Source organism: Lepisma saccharinum, chromosome 9 (genome assembly GCF_977018435.1).
Source record: "Lepisma saccharinum chromosome 9, izLepSacc3.1, whole genome shotgun sequence".
In the NCBI taxonomy this organism is placed as follows: Eukaryota; Metazoa; Arthropoda; class Insecta; order Zygentoma; family Lepismatidae; genus Lepisma; species Lepisma saccharinum.
In genome coordinates, this window is record NC_139237.1 from 54179830 (window position 1) to 54201418 (window position 21589).

The following is a 21589-nucleotide window of genomic DNA, read 5'->3' on the forward strand; positions in this document are numbered from 1 at the left end:
TCAATAAAGCAGTATAAAACACGAACCATACAAATAGAAGATAATTATGTAAATGATAGTGTGTAAATTCCAAATGTAACATTTTTGCAGGAATGCTTTGGCTGGTGCTGAGTGGAATCCTCAGAACAAGGTGGCGGAGGTTACTCGCAGAGTAGGTAACCACTGGGAGACTATGGGACGAGAAAAAGCTGGAAAGCTAGTGTTGCTGCCAGAAGAGGCGATGTACTTGTTAGAAATAGTAAGTAAGAATTCTTGTCTCCATCAATATTAATTCTAGGGTGGTCTGCAAAAGGCACATAAGTCAAACTGCAATTTTCTGTTGCTTTTGTTTATGTCCCATGGAATCAATTAAAGAATATATTATCAGTATAATTTTATACTGGGTATGTGTAAAGATTCTAAACAGTCATGATCCAACATGTATATTATATCTGTGATGTTCGCTATTAAAAGAATAAACATAACTGTCTGCTGGAGAACTGCATTTTTTGACTTAAGTACTTTCTCCCGAATAGCCTAGTTCAGTTGAGCTGGTGTTTTAAGTCCACTTTAAGCACAGATAGACTAATCGGGACTGGACCTATGGTTTAAAGTGGAATCCCAAGCACTATGTGCCTCCACCGGGTATCCATCGCTGGACTCCTTGATTACAAGGTGACAACGCTACCACTGCATCATCGGGGAAGCGTGCCAAACAGCCTAGAATTAAGCCTTGACTTTGAGGGATTTGAGGGCAACAAGTGACAATGCACGTTCACTCCAAAGTGACAAGTGACACTGGCTCCTTTAGTCCATAACAAGCATTCATCACGCATGCGAGAACAACTGACTGAGGCAGCACAATGCTTGCAATTGAGCTAATGGCCCAATCTAAGTGACATGTGTTGTTTGTCACTTGTGTGTTACTTGTCACTTCGGTCTGAAAGCTCCCTTGGAGAGGTTTGTTATTGTCAAAATTTCGCCATGTTCTTACACACTGGATTAAAGCACCAATCTGTGCACCCTGAATCTACACCACTTATACTGTAACTCAATGTGGGAGGGGCAGTGCCCCTGAGAAGTCTAGTGCCTAACACTGTTCTTTGTAATCATAGGGCTGTGTCTGATTACTAGTTGCTGTGCTGTCACTCATATCTCATTTTAAACTAGGTGCTATCCTGATTGCCCTGTCTGAGCACAGCTGATCTCCATGGTGAAGTGTTTATCACAGCATGCTATGATGCCAGAAGTCCTGGGTTCGAATCCCGGTCTGGGCATGGATGTTCTTTGTGAGTGTCCCTTCATCATATCACTCCCCTCATCTTCACAATTGGCCAAATGTGATAGATAACCGAAGTACAATAAACCAATCAATACAAGCACAAAGTGGACTTAGAAAAATATTAGGTCTTATCTTTAAATATTACGAGGGTAAGTCAATATATGTCACAAAATGGAATAGAAAGAAAAGTTGAAATAGTTACCTAGTGAAATGCATTCTTATTTTACAACGTAATCTCCATGAACCTTTAGGCACTTGTCCCAGCGTTTCACGAGTCCCTCAAAGCCAGCTGCGAAGAATGTTTGTGTTTGGTGTCGTAGCCAGCTGGTAACCTCCCGATGGACCTCCTCCACCCATGTGATTCTTCAGTGGGCCAAAGAGATGAAAGTCGGATGTTGCCAAATCTGGACTGTAGGCTGGATGTTCCAGTCGTTCCAAACCTAGGGACCGTCTGTGAGCTAGTGTGGTATTGGCACTGTATGGACGAACGGTGTCATTCAACAGAAGAACTCGATCTCTCAAAGCACCTGGACGTTTCCTGCGAATGGCTGACCGTAACTTTGTCAGGGTTCTGCAATACGTGACTGCAGTGACAGTGTGATCCTGGGGCAGAAATTCCACGAGTAGGATGCCTTTACTGCCACAAAACACGGTGACACCACCTTCCGTGCTGACTGGGTGACCTTGAATGTCCCGTTGCTCACCATGCGTACACTTTGCTAACACACCTGTCATCTTACCCACTTGGCAATCAAATCATTCACCACTGCACGAGAACGTGACTACTAGCACCGTATACGATACACGGTGGTGCTGCCACCTCCAATGACACTTGCGAAAAGGATCAGTGCAACAACTGATATTCATAAAACAATTTCACATTGCAGCAATTCGAAGATATTTCATTTTGCGACTTATATATTGACTTTCCCTCGTACATAATAGATTATGCAAAGTTGACCCTCCTAGATGGAAAAAATAATAAAACAAGTAAATGTAAATCTTAAGAAGTAGCTCCAAGTTTAATTTCTGGTGGGAACTATATTTTTGGTGTTGACTCAAGACGGTTGCATAGCTCTTGGGTAATAAAATGTAGTGATCAGTCTTCTAAAAAGATATGTAGTTCACTTAAAACTTGCTGCTTATCTTTAAAAATAAAAATAATAATAAGAGATAAAAGCACGAGATGAAACAAGTGTGAAATCTTTGAAATACCTGAATTAGTACAAACTAAATTTTGTGGAAAAATATTCAATCTTACAATAATTGATTCCATCCTGTTTTTTCTTCTTTTAAGTTCAGAGTTATATACTATACTGTGATAATTTAACAGAAGTGTTTGGCCACAGGGGTGCCCACAGGGGGGTTTCATGATGCGCCTGCATCATGGGAATTTTTTGGGGGGGACAAAATTTTATACCAATTATATATATCTTCACTCAAAAATGGGGGGATCGTTTGTTTGATTGACTTGTTTTTTATTTTTAGTTTGTTATGTTTAGTTTTTCTACCTACCTGAGGGTTGAAATGAAACGCCACCTTTTATGCCTTTAGAATCGGTTTGGATGGAGGAGGGGGGGTGGGGGGCATGGTAATCGCATTAATACAAGGTTAGTCACGCAGACAAACTGTGAAGAATAAGGTCCAGTGCACTAACAATGGTAGTGAGCCTGAGCAGTTTTGTACGTTTTATGATAGCAAACATGAAAGTGAGTCCAAAGTATCTAATGTAAACATATATTAACTAAATAAATATGTGTATTATACAGTGGCGCAACCACAGGAGGCAGAGGATCATTGCCCCCCAACCCCCCACCAAACTTCGACGGAAGTCAATTCTAGGGGCAGGGGGACAAACATTGACGGCCAAGGGCACCTGCAGGCAGCCGCAAAGAAGCAATTACCCCTTCGATTTCAAATTTTATGCAAATAAAAATACATTTGTAAAGTTTTCTTGCTCGCTTCGCTCGCAATGTCTCCTTTTCTCATTTTCGTCAAGTTCAGAGCTGTAGCTAGGGTGGGGGTGGGAGGTCAGCCATAGGCACCGGATGATCTAAATGAAAAAAGTTGTGAAACAAAGAATGCCATGGTGCCCCGTGATATTATTTGCAAACTTTGACGGGCAAAGGCACCTCCAAGGGTGCACAGAGGAGTAATTATCCCAATCGATTTCAAATTTTATGCAAATAAAAATACATTTGTAATTTTTCTTTCTCACTTCACTCGCAATGTCTGCTTTTTCATTTTCGTCAAGATCAGAGGGGGTGGTGGGAGTCAGCCATGGGTGCCGGATAATCTAAATGAAAGAAAAAGTTGTAAAAGAGAGAATGGCGCCCAGTGAAATTATTTGCACCCTATTAAATCAATGTTGTTTTCAATTGCAAAAATTCGATCTAAAAATTTTCTTGCTCACTTCGCTTGCAATATATTTGTTTTCTGTATTGTATTTAAATAATATGTGTTGTATATTTCTATTGAAGAAGCTTTGAATACGTACACAATTTAGTGTTAGCTTGTTATATTTTCTTATTTTATGTCGCTACATGTTGCATATGTGTAAAACAAATGTTGTACATGAAAGTTACACATGTATCTTCGGAATGCATTTACGAGTATCATTCATTTCCTGCCATTCAAAAATACAGTTTATGTGCTTCTTTTACATTATTAGCTAATGTGAAATTGAGGGTGTTGAAAAAATATTTGAAATCGTTTGCTCCAAACAAATGCTTTAGCACAGACTTCTACCCCCTATTTGCGTAATTTATGAGGAAAATAACGTCTTTGATACTGCTACTACTACTAGTAGTAGTAGTACTAGTAATAATAATAATAATAATAAAGCCATTATTAATGTTGTTATTATTATTATTACCTATTATTGGTACGTTTATAATCCTGGTACTGCCTCTCCCCCCCCCCCCCCACCGTAGACAAAAATTCGTGGTTGCACCTCTGGTATATTGTTCCGCAAACTTTGTCTGACCGAAATAATTTGAATGTTCTACCTTTTTGGAGAGGAGTGCATCATGGGTCTTGTGGGGGATGGGCGCCCCTGTTCGGCCACACAATTATTTAACATATTTATAAAGATCTGAAGAAAGGAGCATGCGTATTGGAAATGTTAATAAATATGCATAGCATTATGGGTAATATACTGTACTAATAATAGATAATTCACTGATTTAATGTGAAATGGTAAACTTTATGCAGAACTAGAATCATCTGTTCACCTTCTTGATTAGTGTACATGATCAAGAGAGTAATAGATTTAAATTGAAACTGCAAATTATGATTTTATTTGAAATACAGTGTACAATTGTGGAAACCTTTAGAACAATTGAATGTCTAAGGTTAAGTTAGCACGAGTCTTTTTTTTTTTTAAATAATCTCCTACTTCATTAGAAAGAATTCCAATTATAATGCCAAAAAACCATATTGAAGTATCGATCGGCCACAATATTCTACATGGCAAAAAAGTGTGCCGCTGTCCAAAAACTGTTTAATAACCTATGTTGTAGAGCATTCAAGTGAATCTAGGAGTTTGCTGCAGTATAGATATCTGTGATAGGAAATAGGCTTATGGTACCACAAAACTAAAACAACTCCCAAGATAACAGTGAAAACAAACCCCACAAAGATCCACTTGCATGTTCTAGAACAGATATTGCCAAACTCCTAAAACTAAGAAGCCACTTCCCACATTTTAACACATTCCGGCCAGCTCTTGGAAGTGCATTTAAACAGCCAGCCCAGGCAGTAGTTGCTGCCATCTTGAATTCTCAAGATTTTTTCAAAATAGCACCCTGGTGGCTACAAATGGCAATTTTTTTGTTTACTTTTTCACCCCAGCGAATAGGAGCCTCACCTCTTCGAGGGTCCTCCAAGGATCCGAACGTGTTGACCCTCTGGAGCCCTCGGTAATTTGGTGCCCCAGACATGCTCTCAGGTACCATATCAGACCTTCCTCCAATGTCACATGGTGCACCCCTTTTCGTTCGCCAATGAACGTAGGAGAGAAAATACCCAAAAGACCTAGAAACAATGAACACCGCAGCTAAACGATCTTAGTTGTTTACGGACAAGTACAAGCACTGGTCGTTTACGGGTAGGAATGTGTTACGGTGCATGGCGAGCTACCAAAGTTGAGTGAAACTTTTTAAGAACACTTTCTGAGTTCATTAAAACTTTAAGATTAAATGAAATTCTTTAATTTTAATAGAAAGTCAAATGAATGGATAAAAAATGCCACACTAAACTTATGTTTGCAAGATCTTTAACTTAGTAAATTTCAGATCTTCGCATTTACTAATTTCTGAAAGATCAACAAGTTTCTTTAGATTGGTGGTTGTATCTTGTGACCAGGCAGGTCAATCGGGTTAATTTATGTCACCTTGAGCTACCATCAGTAGCTCTATCTGTGCACCAAAATTTATATTTACAGCTCTGGTAGTTTCTCAAATACTGACATTTTGCATACACAAGTCTGGTACCTAATGTACCCTTTTTTTAAATTTGTTGATTAGTGTCCTTACACTTTATTTTTATTGGTATGAAAGTGATGGCCAATGTCAAGTTTTAATTGTGCATGAGACACAGAAGTGTAGTGCAGGATTATAATTGTTATGTTTCTCAAAATTTTGCCTATAGTAGGGGTCCAGTCAGTTTCTAAAATTGAATCGTTATCACAGAATGTCTAAATCTGATCATAACTCATCAACAAAACCTAGCAGGTGACAATAAATAATTAATAATAATTATTATTGACATCATCTCATTAAAATGTTTTAATGTTATTAAAGTGTCAAGAAAATAGAGAGAGATACCACAGAGCACCTTTAGTTGATACGTACATTTCAATATTCATGAATGTGCTTTTTGTTTATAGAACTGAAAGTCCACTTAATCATTTATTCTACATTTCCTTGTAATTATTTTCAGAATGCTCTTGAGTTGATGTTCGGAGGAGTTGCCATGAGCATACAGCAGGGATACAATGTTCTTCTGGGTCCGGAAACAGGCTGCTCCCTTAACGAATATCGGACATACGCTCATCTCATGCGGCAAGGCTACCGTGTTATTCGACACCAGGGTTCACTTAATGTCACACAGTATGAGCGGCAGATCCGTTTACACCAGCATACCCTTGGACACAAACCAAGGAAGTGGCGAGGCAATCAGAATGTTGATACTAGTTCAGTCACAGAAACAACAACCAGCTCAGTCACAGAAGCAACAACCAGTTCAGTCACAGAAGCAACAACCAGTTCAGTCACAGTAGCAACAACCAGTTCAGTCACAGAAGCAACAACCAGTTCAGTCACGGAGACAAAGCCTATTGTCACTGAAGGAGCAGCTAATGAACCAATTTCACCAATTACTAAAGTGGATGAGAAAAAGGTAGACGAGGATCAGAAGAAAAGTGAGAATGACAAGGACACAGTGGAAATTGTTGATCTTGATGATAAAAGTGAATTAAAAAAACTGACAAAATCGTCGGACAATGATATTCAGATAGTGTTCGAACACAAAGCTACTGAAATCATTGAAATCCTGGACGATGTGAAGCCAGTTAAGAAAGAAAAAAATGAAATGGACAAAGAACTTAAAAGATTCTATGATGAAATTGAAATCATAGATCTTGCAGATGAAGATGATAATAGCAAAGCCATCAGTTTGAAGAGTGACACAAAGAGGAAACTGATTCTCGATTCCATTGTGAGTGCACATGGAACAAAAGTGGTTACGGTGGTTATACCATCTTTTGACCTTTTACCTTTGAATGTTCGCCCCTGTAAAAGTGTGTATCATTTAGACTTGATGAAGCTTCATGCTGTGGGTTGTGGCGGAAAGAATAGTGAAAGCTACGAACCTGCAAACAAAAGGCTTAAAAGGATGCAGAATCGTGGTCGTGCGAAGTGGAGATCCAGTGGGCAAAGATCACCGTGGCAACAAAGAAACAACAGGTGGGGGGATAGATTTACTCAGAGAAACAATGACAGAAATGAACATAATGTACAGTGGAACAATTTCCCTAGAAAGCAGCACTATTCATTTGGTTCGTGGCAAAACAGGATGACGAACTTTGTTCATCACCAAAGACAGAGAATGTCACCCTGGGAGTACCAGAACGTTGTACAGCAAAATCCCGCACCTCCCCTTCCTTTTGTTTCTAATCCTCCTTTTGGGCTGTGGCCCAATGGACCTACCAATGGCAACTTTCATAGCCAAGATTTTTGGGGTCCTGTTAACAGGCCACAATTTTTTCCACCAGAAAACAGGATTCCGCAATTTCAAAACAATTTTGCTCCAGTGAATCAATACAGACCGGGACCATCACAAATGATGTCCCCAAATCCATCAGACAATATCAGACTTGAAAGGGAAGGTTTTAGGCCAGCACCTTTAGAGCAAAATATTGAAATTATGCGGAACTGGGGAAAACCAAACCTTTTCAATCAAGATCTAGGGGAATCCCCATGGAACAGCTCAGACAACAGGTGGGGGAATTCACCGAACGTGAGGCTAGAGTCGCCTAATGCAAACTATGGTCCAGGTGAACATATTAGGCCAGTTTTTCCCTTCAGTGGACCAAGTGAGTGTGACAGTAGGCCATTACCACCAGACAGAAATTACGGACATGGTGAAGCTATTCAACAAAATCCGTACCAGTCATTTTCAAATAATCGTGGTCCTGCCTCGAACACGCCTAAGCGACCAGATCGCAATTTCATTCCAGTTCCTAGGTTCGATGAAGATAGGGATACTGCATATCGTAGGTGGGACAGTGTTGGGAAAGTTCCTAAGCGTGAAATGTATTCCTCCCAGGGACAGGGTGGTGCAGTGAAAAATAGAGAAGACAATAATGAATTACTGCCCAATATTAAAACTGACGTGCCAAATATTAAAACTGAAGTGCCAAATACTCCAGGCAAACGTCGCAATCAGAAAAAAAAGAAACAAAAGAAAAAAAAATTACCAAAAAATAGAGGAAGGTATTTTAATTCAAAAAAAATGATGGCTGTTTGGAAAGCTCAAGATGAAGAGATGAAAAGATGTAATAGCTCAATCCCTAAAGTTCCCATTTGCGCAAGAACATGGGATGAATTCAAGTCTAAATTGCAGGTACTTGAAAACCCTCTGATTTCCATTTGGTCAGATGAGGTGACACCCTTGCTAAAGCCTAAAGATAGCACTTATGTTGGTAAGTAAATAGTTATTTCATATATGAAATTTGGTTGCTTAAGTTTTCCCAATACTTTACACAAACACTTCTGTACACAGTAGGTTTGGCATGATATGAAATTTTTACAAATAGTTCAAGGGAGAGTCAAATGACAAAAATTACAGGACAGACTGTAAACAGCTCAAATTTACATGAGGTATCGACTGTTATTTACAAAATGACATCAAGGCTGCAACACTGATCAAGTGAGATTCACAAAACCATTTTTGTTATTTTAAAGATGGCACCTCCTGCATACACATGCACCAGCAAAGAGCAGTGGTTTCTTGCCTCTGGAAGCCTAAAACGTATAGACTTTCTGTGGTAAATGAGAATTCAATGCCTCTATGCATGCTTACCATGCCAGCAAATTTACAAATAGAGGAGGAAGTTCGACAATGGCCTCAGTCTGCATGCAGATGGGTGGAAAGTCTTTGCAGTGGCTCATAAGTGTCTGCACATAGATGCTTCTTGAGGTATACAGGCACTAGCTCAGTCTTGAATTTATATGTGGATCAGCAATGGGTGTATCCTAAATTGCAGCAAAGTTTTGGTACCCTACATGGAGGAATGTATTAGTTAAAAAAAAATATATTGAGGTTTTCATTTGATTGATGTGATAAATGAAATTTACTAACACTGACAAGCTACAACTCCAATATAAATCTGCAGACTCTTTCTGATCCTTCACTTTAATTCATATATAATAGCAAGAATGGTTGCAGTAGACTTGTATTAGCAAAAATTGTCGTTTCAGACATTTACTTTAATGAAGAGGGTATGAATTACAGCCTGTTAATCATAAAAATAATAATTACAATTTTGCAAAATACAGGTTATTAATGGAAATATTTTATTCATAAAATTATTGACAGTTTTACTGATTGTTTGTATCGGCTGATTCTGATAGATTACTGATTAACCTGACACATCCAAAATGAGGGGATGGTTTAGGAAAATTTATGCAAAGCATTCCGCTGTTCACAAGAGTAGACCCCCCTGCACCTAGCAATGTCACTTCAAGGGCTGTTCCCATCTGTAATATATCATTGCAGCAATGCCAAAACAGCAAATGTGAAATTTTTGTTTTTACTTTTTCACCTAATGCAGTTTCTAACTACATTTTGTTGATGGATTCATATGCTAACTTATGGCATAAGATGCAGTAGGTACATATTTTTCTGGTGACAACATTTATCCAAATGTGAAACTGGTTTTTTCCATGATCTTGAATATTAAAAAGCTTTTACCTCAAAAGTAATATTAGCACATTTGTGGTTTTTGGGATTGTTGTGATGATATTGTGAATTAATAGTGTAGAGATTATGTAAATACAGTGCACAGTATCCATAGCCGTTAACGTTAAGAACAACCATTGCTCCTCCTGTAGCTGTCTTCTCCCATCATTTGGCTACACTGCAGCACTCCCCACCATTTTTTTCATCCGATAACAGGGTTGCAAAATATAAACATTTGTGGTTTTGTGTGGTAAGTGTTCACTGTTTCCTTCTATTTATTTAATTATGTGCTCTTCTGGTTCTTTTCCTGTCTTTTATCATGCACCATTTTATACAATGCTTTCATTTAGTTACTGTGCCCATGTAGTTGGTGGAAGCATGCCACTTGTTGGTGAAATCAGATATACATATCCCCCGAACTCAAGCCCATAGATTTATTTTAATGAAAATATTTCACAATTACAAGCAATGTTACCTTTCCTGCAATTGTTGTAATCATTTTGATCTGATTTCGAGCCTTTTAGTGCAATCACATGTTTTTGTCACAGATGGTGTTGAAATGTTGTTCTTCTGCTGACACTTTTTTGGTATCTTTTGAGAAAGTTTGCCTTTCACACATATTAGTTCTTCTTCTGAGATAACTTATCAAATTATTACTTATCACTAGAGGCACATATTTTTGGTAAATAAAAAAAAGCAAAATTTCGGTACAAAACAGTCAATTTCGGATTCACAAGTAGTAAATAAAATAAAATTTTGGTGTTATAGCGGTGAAAAATTGGATCAAAAGCAGTATATAAAATTACATTTTGGTTTTAAAATTGTGAATATAATCCTAAATTTGATTTTAAAACTGCACTTATTACACAAAATAAACATATCCCTTCTAATAGCACATTTATGTAGTTACCAGAGTATTATGTTTATTCCTGTATAAAGGTGTCCATTTTTGCTTCTCAAATATTTACAGCTAAATTAATCAATTTTCTGTGAATTGCATAACTGACAGGATAATTCAAACTTCAGAAAGTGTCGCGTGGGTAAATAAAGTCTAAATTTCATGTTTGTCTATTTCGCAGTTCATTTTACATCATTTTGTGACAAAACAGGGTACGAAAATGCACCTCACATCTTTGAGAAACGTGAAAAATGAAGATTACAGCATGTTATTTCACATGTCCTGTTTTCGTGAAAAACTAAAGATTAGGGATGGGACCGATTAATCGGTACTCTATCGGTATTGGCCGATATAGGCATATCGGTTTATCGGTAAAATTACCGATTATTTTACCAATCCAATATATTGATAAATATCTAATAATTTAGTGCAAAATTCTGCCATTTTGTTGTAATTTTTATGGATAATCTAAATGCCATACTTTCTAAAAAAGTAAATGTCTAAATATGCAATTTCTTTTTCACTGCAGTCACCTTGAAACACACATTTATTAAGGAGGTCAATGAACCTTTCAGGTTCTTCAAGGACCATTTCTAATTTTATATCGGTTATCGGCATCGGTAAATTTTATATCGGTACTTTATCGGTATCGGCCAAAATTCCATATCGGCCCATCCCTACCAAATATGCATGCCTCTACTTATCACTTTAGAAAACTACACAAGTGAATATAAAGTCCTTCACTCCCACCCATATGAAAGCAAATACTGATATTGACGGCAGTCAGGTGCCATATTCCGATGGTATGGGACAGGACTATTCTCAATAACATATTGGTCAGCCATGAAAATTGGAAGTGAAAATTCGTTGAGGTGAGCACTGAATTTAAAGACCTGCTTCTTTTGTTTTCTGTCTGTGAACTCTATTGCAGTGTTCAGCAAAGTGCAAACCAAAGAGAAATTTGACGAAACTTCAGCTTGGAAATCTGCCAAATGCACTTTGTTGAGCTGATATAAGATTTTGCTGGCAAACAGCATGTTTCCAGCTGCTGCATGAGTCACATTTGAACGGCACAATACTAAGCGAACGCACTGCATATATGTATGTTTTATGTGTATAAGAGTGTATGAATATATATTTGCTTATTTATTGCAGGAAATATTCTTTCAAAGCTGAAAATTATTAAACCAGCAGAATTTGAACCTTTTGCCTTTTATGGTGAGAACCAACGGAATCTGAAAATTTCCTTTGATCTCTACCTCCCACATGTGCCATTCAGAAAATCAGCTCCAACCCTTCCAAACTACAGGATAACAGTATTTTGGTAAGTTCTTGTACATAGTTGCATCATTTCAATAAGTTTATATGTTTTTCATAACGATATCCTTATTTTTGTCTTAAAATATTTTTTGGGTGGGGGGCATGGGGTAGGAGTAGTTTTACAGTGTTTTGTCACACAACAACGATAAACATTAACAGAAAATGTGAAAAACATGAATACAAACAACTTAGTTTTGCATGTTTTGATGGTTCGAATTCTCCTGTATGTTCTTAGACACATGTAGCATCTTCCCAATGACAGTAATAACGTCGTCATTTTGAAATCAGTTAGATCTCTGGTGCAGACACATTGCATAGTGGTTTGGATCACACTTTAACACTAGAATGGCAGAAGTTCCGATATCCCTAGAACAGCGGAAAGGGGTAATTTTGACCCCTCATAAAAAATACATTTAAAAATTCCAAATTAATTTCAAATGGGAACTTTATTTTATGTTATTTTCTGTGTTTTATGTAATATAACAAAAGTGTTTAAGTTGTTTGTGACAAATTTTTATTAAAAATTCGAATCATCAACAACTGAACACTAGATATGCAACATTTCATTACGAGAAACTGCTACTTGACGTGGCATGTTCGGAGGCGTCCATCCTTGTCCAAAAACGTTACCTAAGTGGCGACTTGCATGTAAACTGTGACAAGTGGGAACATGCTCAAGACAGGATGATACAGAAACTGTAACCTGACACTGATATTGCAGCACGTATAAATGAAACTTTACAGGGGTCAAATTGACCCCTCCCGCTGTTCTAGGGGTATAACATGAAATTTCACAGAGAGAATTTATATGTTGTAGATTTAAATATACCATCTTAAAAAGGACAAAGAATTATGGAGTCACAAAAGTTTAAGGAAAATATAAGAAGAACTGTATAGATATTTAAAAAACAGTGATGGTAGCGGTCATTTTGACCCCTCCTGCCATTCTAGTGTAAAATTGTACCTATCTGATAATAAAGTGGACTTAAACAAAAGTTGCCAAAGTTGTCAAACACCTGCACCTCAGTTACCTTGGGAGGCATTAAACCCTCCATAAAGGTACACAGGAGATAGGATGCCAGAGATTCTTGTTATTTTTATGTGCAGATGCAATTGTTCATACTATGCAGATGTTAAAATTATTTGGTCTCTCAATCTTGAACATAGTGGAAATGATGTGACCAGTAACCCCCTGGTGGAGTGTTTAGCACATCGTGCTATGATGCCAGGGGTCCTATGTTCGAATCCTGGCCAGGGCATGGATGTTTGTGAGTGTCCATTCATCAATTTTATCATATCATCAATCATCCCCATCTTTGCAAATTAGCCAAAAGTGGCACAAAAAGCGAAGCAAAATCATGCAAATCAATCAATCAGTAACCCTGAGAGTAAAGGCAGTCAAAGCAAGCTCCAAAATAGCCAATATCGTTGAATGCCTTACCCTGAACATCTCCCTATATTTTTCTCATGGCATAGTGCAAAGTAAGCTTTAACTTACCTTGTTGCTGACAGTGAATAGGGGCAGCTTTTTGTGATGACATCTGACCTTGTCATGTTGAATGTTGCAAGTTGTGATGCTTCACATTAGGAAGGCCACGTGCATGTAAGTCGAAGATTATGATCAGTTTTGGTACACTGAAAGAAATTTGCACTGTAATACAAATACTACTAAACAAAAACTTATTCTAATGCTTCAATATTAATGCAAGTATAATGTAGATTTTTCTCCGTTGATAAAAATGAAAAAGTACGAGGGATAGTCATTCAGGCACTTATCGTACCACTTCACAAGTTTCAGGAAACCCTGTTCGTAAAACTGCATGTCCTGTTTACGGATGAAGTTGTGCATGATAGCTTCCACTTCTGCTATTGTGAAACACTTCCTTGAATCAGCTCAGCAACTCATCTCATGTTGCCCTCTCTTGTGGCTGTGGACATCTGCCTAGGTCTCGCATCATTCATCACACTTTCCTGCCTGTTGCAAAATTGCTGACACCATCGCCGCACCATTTACTTTGACATTACGTGAGGCCTATACTCTTCCACCATTTGACGAATTTCTATACCGGAAGTCCCACGTGCCTGTTCGTAGCAAACAACAGCTTGCACTTCCTTTGTGCACGATTGCAACACAGCAGTACACTATCGCCCTCTGCAGTTGTGTGTCAGTCAACAAAAGAAGGATGATGCTGCTCGTATAACCACAACATGTTGCCAACCCAAAATCTCCATGCTTTCTGGAAATACACGTACGGAAATTTTTTTTTTCCGACTATCCCTTGTATGTACATGTAAACACATTAGAATTTACGATAAAATAATAATTTTCCTTTTCTGGCAAGTGAATTTTAAAATTCTCCACCCCATAAAGAAAAGATAAAGAAATAGATTAAATTCTAAACAAAACTTCCAATTTGCTGCAATTTCTCAAAGTTCTGAATCATACAACAGTTCACTGTAGAAAAAGAGATGCATTATTCAGTATTAAAATGTCCATACAATTTCTTCTAATTGAGAAGTAGACTTGGTATTTGCATTTCATGGGTAAATATTGCAGAGGTAGGTGTGTGTGTGTGACTGGTGTAAACCATCTTTCCCAACATGTCTTAAGCAGGGTACAAACAGAACCAGGCCTGAGTTTAGAATTACCACTTTTTTTTCCTCAAAAAATTCCAACAAGATGTGGTCTTTTGTGATACATTCAAATACCTTGCTTACATAATCTTGTTGCTAGTACCAAGGCTTGAAAAATATATTTCAATACTGTTTTTCTTCTGAATATTATGATTGTAATTTTTACAATGAAGTATTGAACGATTGTAGGTACAAAACCATGCTACATCTTGGAATAAGTTCTATGTTCTGTTTACTTTGGTTTATTGTGGAAACCACAATGGTTTGTAGCAAAGAATTTTTTTTTTTTGTGTAAAATTATCTTTTCTAACTGTGCTTCCCACTTCGTTTGGAATCCTGGGTGGTCCTGTTAAAAATAAAACTAACTACGGTTCTACTACAGATAGTTCTGTTTTTTTCCCTTTGATTTTTTAACAACGCAGAGCGCTGACAAACATACAATCCTGATAATGTAATTTAAGTGTCTCATTTTGCCTTATACATTTAAATGGCTGGGATTGCTACTTCATGTTATAGGTATCTTTTTATTTCTATTTATAATTCTATTCCATGTCTAAAAGCTCTTGTCAGTGCATTGCAGAATCACACAACTTGCCTGGTTAGTAAATTATAAATGAAGATACTTCATTTGCAAATTATCTGAAAGCAATGAAGTCTTCAGTGATCCAAGATTGCATAAAGGTTTTTTGTATTATATTCATTAATAAAGATGGTATACATGAGCCAACATAATCAAGAAAAAGCAAGTTGGAAAAAGATAAAATTTGTATGCATTTTGCAACTTATATTTTTTATAATTAGGTTGGTAGCAGGTAGTGATGTGGGTTATATACCGCCATTACTATTCAAGTAGAGCCATGGTAGCTCAGCCATTAGGTCATCTGACTACTATGCAAGAGACCCGGGTTCGATCACCAACAGGAAAGAACTGGGGTATTTTCCACCTGTTCAAGCAGCTTCATCATATAAAGTGGGTATGTCGAGGAAACTGCCACTTTCGGCTGTGATCAAGAAAGTGTGTAGCCCTAACTCCACAGCTCCTATACACCTTCATGGCATGGTGCAAAGCACAGGGGAGCACTTTACTCAAACTTTACTATTCAAGTAATCAGTTGTGGTAATATTACTTCTCCAATAGTAAACTCATGTTTTGCACATATGGTTTATTTTACTTTAGGTATGAAGACCCATTGCCAAATCCAGGGGAAATAGCTCTTCTTGGAAAAGGACTTGAAGATGATGTTCCATTTCTGTTTGCAGTTGTGTTACCAGATTCGATAAGTTTTTTTAATCTTGCAACCATTCATCTGCCGAAAGATGACTTCACGGAAGACTAATCAAAAACATGAGCTTCTATTGCAAAACAGCTGTGAATTGCTAGTCACATAAGTGCATCCAGCGATAAATAAGAACATACGATTTCAGTCATGGTTTGAGAATATTTTTCTTCTACTTTATGCACAAGGATTTGTTTGGAATTGTTTAAGTGATCACGTTCTGCAATTGATTTGTGTTTACCACAGTGGGTATTCATTTGCTTTGAAAGGAAAAGTTGTGGAATTCTGGTATTATATCATCAGTGGGGGAAGCAGCTAAAATAACATCATGGCTTAAAGACTGGTTATATGGCTTAAGTTACAGAGTGCACAACTGAACATCTGAAGTTTCATCTGCATTTGTCTGTTCCTGATATTTCAGTTTGTACATTTTGTGGATAAGATGATAATGTTAGCGCATGGTTCTATACAAGATTGTTAATTGTTACAGAAGAAATGTCGTATGCTAGTCTCATTCTCCACAGATTCAGTGATGTTTTTCAATAAAAAATGTAATTTTGTGTTGTAATAAGATTGTAGAACAGTATTTACTATTTCTGAATAAAAGAACAAGGTTTTTCATTTGTTTATCTTCTTTTTTTCCCCAACAGTAAAAAGTATTAAGATTTATCAAGTACAATGGAAGTAATATTCTGTATTCTGTAATAGGTGGTTGATGGCACACACACAGTTTGTGAGTTAGCTAAAAAAACACGTATATCATGAAAATTATATTATCTGATGTATCGGGTTTACACCAGTTGACAAAGCTGCATTCCTCTAATTGGTGCCACATGCTAAAAAGCATTTGGCAATATTATGAAAATTATGTTTTCTGGTGTATCCGATGTACATCAATTGCATTCTTTTAATTAATAGTTTACTTGCCTGCTACTTTTAGTATTTCTTTGCCAGCTATTTTTATCAGCCCACTCCTACCAACCAATACTAATAGATAACTGATTAATTTATCCCATCCTTTGTTCAATAAATAAATCCATAAATGTATGTTATTTCATTGTCTTTGGTAGATCAGAGCTGGCCTGTCATGCCTATCCCAATGGTAGGGTAGGGGTGCCACACTAGTCTTTCTTCTCCCTCCCTAGATCCTAGGCATCTGCTGACCAATGACAAGTGCAGTACTCCATCCACATTTGGAGTTGCAGTTTCGTGACCATCATTTTTTTATTTGATGGGGGGTCAGAGTTGGATGTATCGTCATTAAAACTGGCAACGAATGGCTCTTCATAAAACCTCCAGAACAAAGAAACTTCAAACATCTGCTAAGCATTGTTCTTATCTACACCAAGTGGATCTGGAGTTACATAGCTTGAATTAAAATGATACATAGTTTAGACCTAAATCTTATCGGTATAGAAAAGTTTGTAGAGGATCTGTTCGCCAGTGGGACAACTGATCCCAAGGTGACATTCGGCATGACCACTTGAACCATCTCACCCAACCAACAGGAAAAGGAAACAGTGCCATGGAAATAATTAGGGATGTGCCGAAGCCGATTACAGATGTATGAAAATTGGCAGAAATTAACATATCGGCATGGGTATCGGCTTCGGCAAAAATCCGATATTTAAACAGATACAGATTATACTATAGTTTTACCTTCTAATAAGTTTTATATTTTAGTTTTGTAAGATATTTTGAAAATTAGGTTATGATTATTCATCACTGTAGAGATTTTGTAATAAAATTATTGCAAACTATCATTCAGAGGATCAACCTAACTCAAAATCAGAAATAAAACAGTACATTGCTGAACCAACTAGTCCACGTGACCAGGATCTGCCGTTGTATTGAAAATTCAAAAATGAGTATTCAAACCTGAAGCAAGTGCTGAAAAAATACTTGGGCCTACCTGCCGCAACAGTATTCAGTGATTGATTGTTCAGTGTTGCTGAACAGATTTGCAATAAGAGAAGAAGTAAGTTACTTCCAGAAGTGCTTCCAAAACTCGTGTTTCTGAAGTTGGATCTGGCAGCAGTAAATTTCCAACTTTGAGAACAGGAATTCATTTTGCATTTCAAAGAACTGCTTGTGTACTAATGTTAAATCTCTTGAGAATGTATGTTCTTCTTAAAGGTTCACATAACCACTTTTTGTAGATGCAAATGTACATTCGCATCTCTTGAGAATATACCGCATTCTCGCGTCTTATTAGCCGCACGCGTGTATAAGCTGCACCCCGTTTTTGGCCTTAGATTTCAGGAAAATAAAGTTTCTCGTGTATAAGCCGCACCTCGTGTAAAGGGTTTTCCAATAAGGGCGGGTCGATGTTGAAATGGAATAAAACAAGCTGTGTGTGAGGTATGAACGAAATTCTTTTTTTATTTGAAAGGCCCATGTATGCCATTATGTATGGAATATAACATCGTTCAAATGTCCGCCGCGGCTTCTCACGGTGGCACTTATCCGAGTGGTCCAATTTTCAATGACACTGCCGCATAGATCCGGCTGAATTTGAGCGATGGCCTTGGTGATGTCGACTTTAAGGGCATCGGTCGATTGCGGCGTATTGGCATAGACCTGCGACTTCAGGAAACCCCACAAGAAAAAGTCTAGCGGGGTCAAATCGCAAGATCTTGGTGGCCAATTCACGTCACCTCTGCGAGAGATAACCATACCTTCAAATCGTTCATGCAGAATGTCCATCGTGGCGTCCGCTGCGTGGCACGTAGCGCCGTCCTGCTGGAACCACATGTCGTCTACGTCCATATCGTTCAATTTGGGCCAAAATAAATCGGTTATCATCGTTCTGTAGCGCTCGCCGTTGACGGTGATGGCCTCACCAACGTCGTTTTAAAAAAAAGTACGGACCAATGATGCCGCCGGCCCAAAATTCCGCACCAAACAGTAACTTTTTGTGGATGCAATGCCACCTGGTGAACCTCGTAAGGGTTGGAGTCGTCCCATATACGGCAATTTTGCTTATTAACATAGCCATTCATCCAAAAATGCGCCTCGTCGCTAAAGATGATTTTTCGGCCAAAATTGGGGTCCTCTTCCAAACGCTCCGAAGCCCTGTCAGCGAACAAACGGCGTTGTCTATGGTCATTAACTTTGAGCTCCTGGGTCAGTTGGATCTTGTACGGGTGTAGGCCCAAGTCCCGATGCAAAATTCGCCAAGTTGAAGTCTGCGAAAGGCCGAGTTCTTGTGCACGGCGAGGAATTGACTGCCTCGGGTTCTCCTGCACACTTGCACAGACCGCGGCGATGTTCTCAGCCGATCTGGCGTTCCTTTGACGTACGGGTGTTGGCCGATTGTTTACCGAACCGGTCGTCTCGAATTTGGCCACCAAACGTTGGAGAGTCGACTTTGAAGGGCCACCGCGTCTGCCGTAAAATGGGCGCAACGCGCGCAACGTTTGCACTAACGAACACTCATTTTGATAATAAAGTTTTATCATTTGGACGCGCTGCTCAATCGTGTAACTTGCCATGGTGATTTGGCATCAGTGCCTGAAAAGGAAACAACAAATTAGACAGACGCCACCAAAACAACATGGTCGCCACAGGCTGCCAACATCGACCCGCCCTTATTGGAAAACCCTTTATAAGCCGCACTATTGACTTTTATTTTTTGCGAAGGTAGCCAATTTCAAGTACGTATTTTAAAAGTATTTTAACCTTTATTTTAGTGCAATGATCTACATATTAATACCGTATCATTCAGTTTGAGTCCTCAAAGCCCTTATTCACTGTCGTTGCTGCTACTCGTTGAAATATTTTCTGCACAAGCGGTATTGTCATCTTCATCACTAGCATCATCATCCCACAACATTTCATCCTGGGTACCATCTAGGGCATTGGATATGCCGCACTTCAGAAAACCCTTCACAATTGTCTCCGACTTTACACTTTCCCATGCTGCCAGAATCCACGAAAGCTGTCCCACACCAGCAAACTCTTTTGCTTCAACAATGCACCAGACCTTCTATTCCACACTTTGTCTATCCAGTCCAATACCAGGTCTTCTTCCATCCATCCTTTCTGCTGGGCACGTATTATAATACCCGGAGGAAATGCCTCCTTTGGCACATTCTTACGTTTCAGCACAACATACAGTGGCAGTTTCCTTCCATCCGCGAGAACACCCAACATTACAGTGCATCGTTGTTTCTCTCCACCCTTGGTCTTGATCGATACGGTGTGAGAGCCTCTCGGTGCAACTGTGCTGGACATAGGCATGTCCCAGTAAATAGCTGTTTCACCCGCATTGCCGATCTAAGACAAGATAATCATTAGACTTTCGCATTCGAATCACGTATTTGTGAAATTTAACAATTTTCTGATCAAAGTCTGCAGGGAAACATTGTGCAATTGTTGTCCTACGGCAAAACGAGCTCTAGCTCGGAAAGCTTGATGGCTGATGTCTAACTTTCAAGCTACTTCACGAACTTGAAAACGTATCATGTCCACGGTTACAGCATAGCCAGCACTTCTTGTCTCATTTACAATGGTCAAAACTACTACTTCTACCTGTGAAAATTTGGCTCCTTTTCCACGAAACTTCTTTCTCTTGCCACTTGTTGCAGCAAGTTGTTCTTTCTGATTTCTCCATCGACCAATGTTAGACTCGTCCACATCGTAATATCGCGCTGCAGATCTGTTGCAGTTTCCTTCAGCATATCGTATCGCTTGAAGTCTAAAATGAGCATCGTAGCTGATTCTTCTGCCAAACATCCTCCATTTGATAGTACCAACCTTGACCTCAGGCCCACAACCTTCTTTAACAACTTCACTTTACTGAATGGTTTCCAGATCAATACGACAGTAAGGATGATTCGTGTTCAAAGATAAGATATTATCATATTGTTGCAAAAAAAAAGTTTAAAGATAAGATATCATATTGTTGCAAAGCCTGCTACAGATGCTTTGTTGTTGGATTTGCTGTTAATGAATCCGTTATGTGTTAAAGATAACATATCAACGTACGTATTTTAGTATCCTAGCAGTAGCTGCACTTTCTTTCATTCGCGTGTGTAAGCCGCAAATGTTTTCTCATTCGTGTGTATAAGCCGCACATGCTTTCCTTATCATTCACGTGTAAAAGCCGCAAATGCTTTCTCATTCTTGTGTATAAGCCGCACATGCTTTTCTTATCATTCGCGTGTTTAAGCCGCACCCCATTTTTTGGTCCACTTCTTGGGGGAAAAAAGTGCGGCTTATAGATGCGAGAATACGGTATATGTATATACATATGATATGCAACAGAAACGTACATAGGAAATTTCTGAAAATAACATTCCATTTCTGTTTCATAATCTTATGTATCAGAATCGGTTAAATATCGGTATTGGTTCCAAAAATTATCGGTGAGTACATCAGCATCGGTCAATTTTCAGCTTCGTCACATCCCTAGAAATAATTAAAGAAAATAAGTTGAAACTCAACTATGTGATTGGACTTGCAGTGTTTCAAATTCATACATATTCATTTTATTCACCTCCTATTCATTGCATTGTACTATTAATTGCAATAATTTGTTATTCATACTATTAGTGTATAATTTTATTCACTAAAAACAGAACTTTTTATAGTTTTCCTATCTCTTGTGTTGACACTGAAATATAATAGTGAAACAGAGATTTTACATTTTTAAGCGAACCACTTGTGAAGGAAATGTTAAATGGAGAAAATTTTATAACATTTTGTTGTTGGGAGCATGAATGAATGAAAAGG

General features: G+C 38.2%; 1 protein-coding gene across 1 annotated transcript in view; it reads left to right on the top strand.

The window, feature by feature from the left end:
• The window catches only part of Tsen54 (tRNA splicing endonuclease subunit 54), a 45693-nt gene extending 29219 nt beyond the window's left edge, over window positions 1-16474 (top strand). Inside the window, exons 3-6 of the mRNA XM_083128219.1 lie at window positions 91-238; window positions 6203-8465; window positions 11778-11946; window positions 15754-16474. Of these exons, the coding sequence (XP_082984345.1) occupies window positions 91-238; window positions 6203-8465; window positions 11778-11946; window positions 15754-15913 (2740 nt within the window). The 3' untranslated portion in view covers window positions 15914-16474. The remainder of the gene's footprint in view (window positions 1-90; window positions 239-6202; window positions 8466-11777; window positions 11947-15753) is intronic.
• Window positions 16475-21589: the final 5115 nt, after the last annotated feature.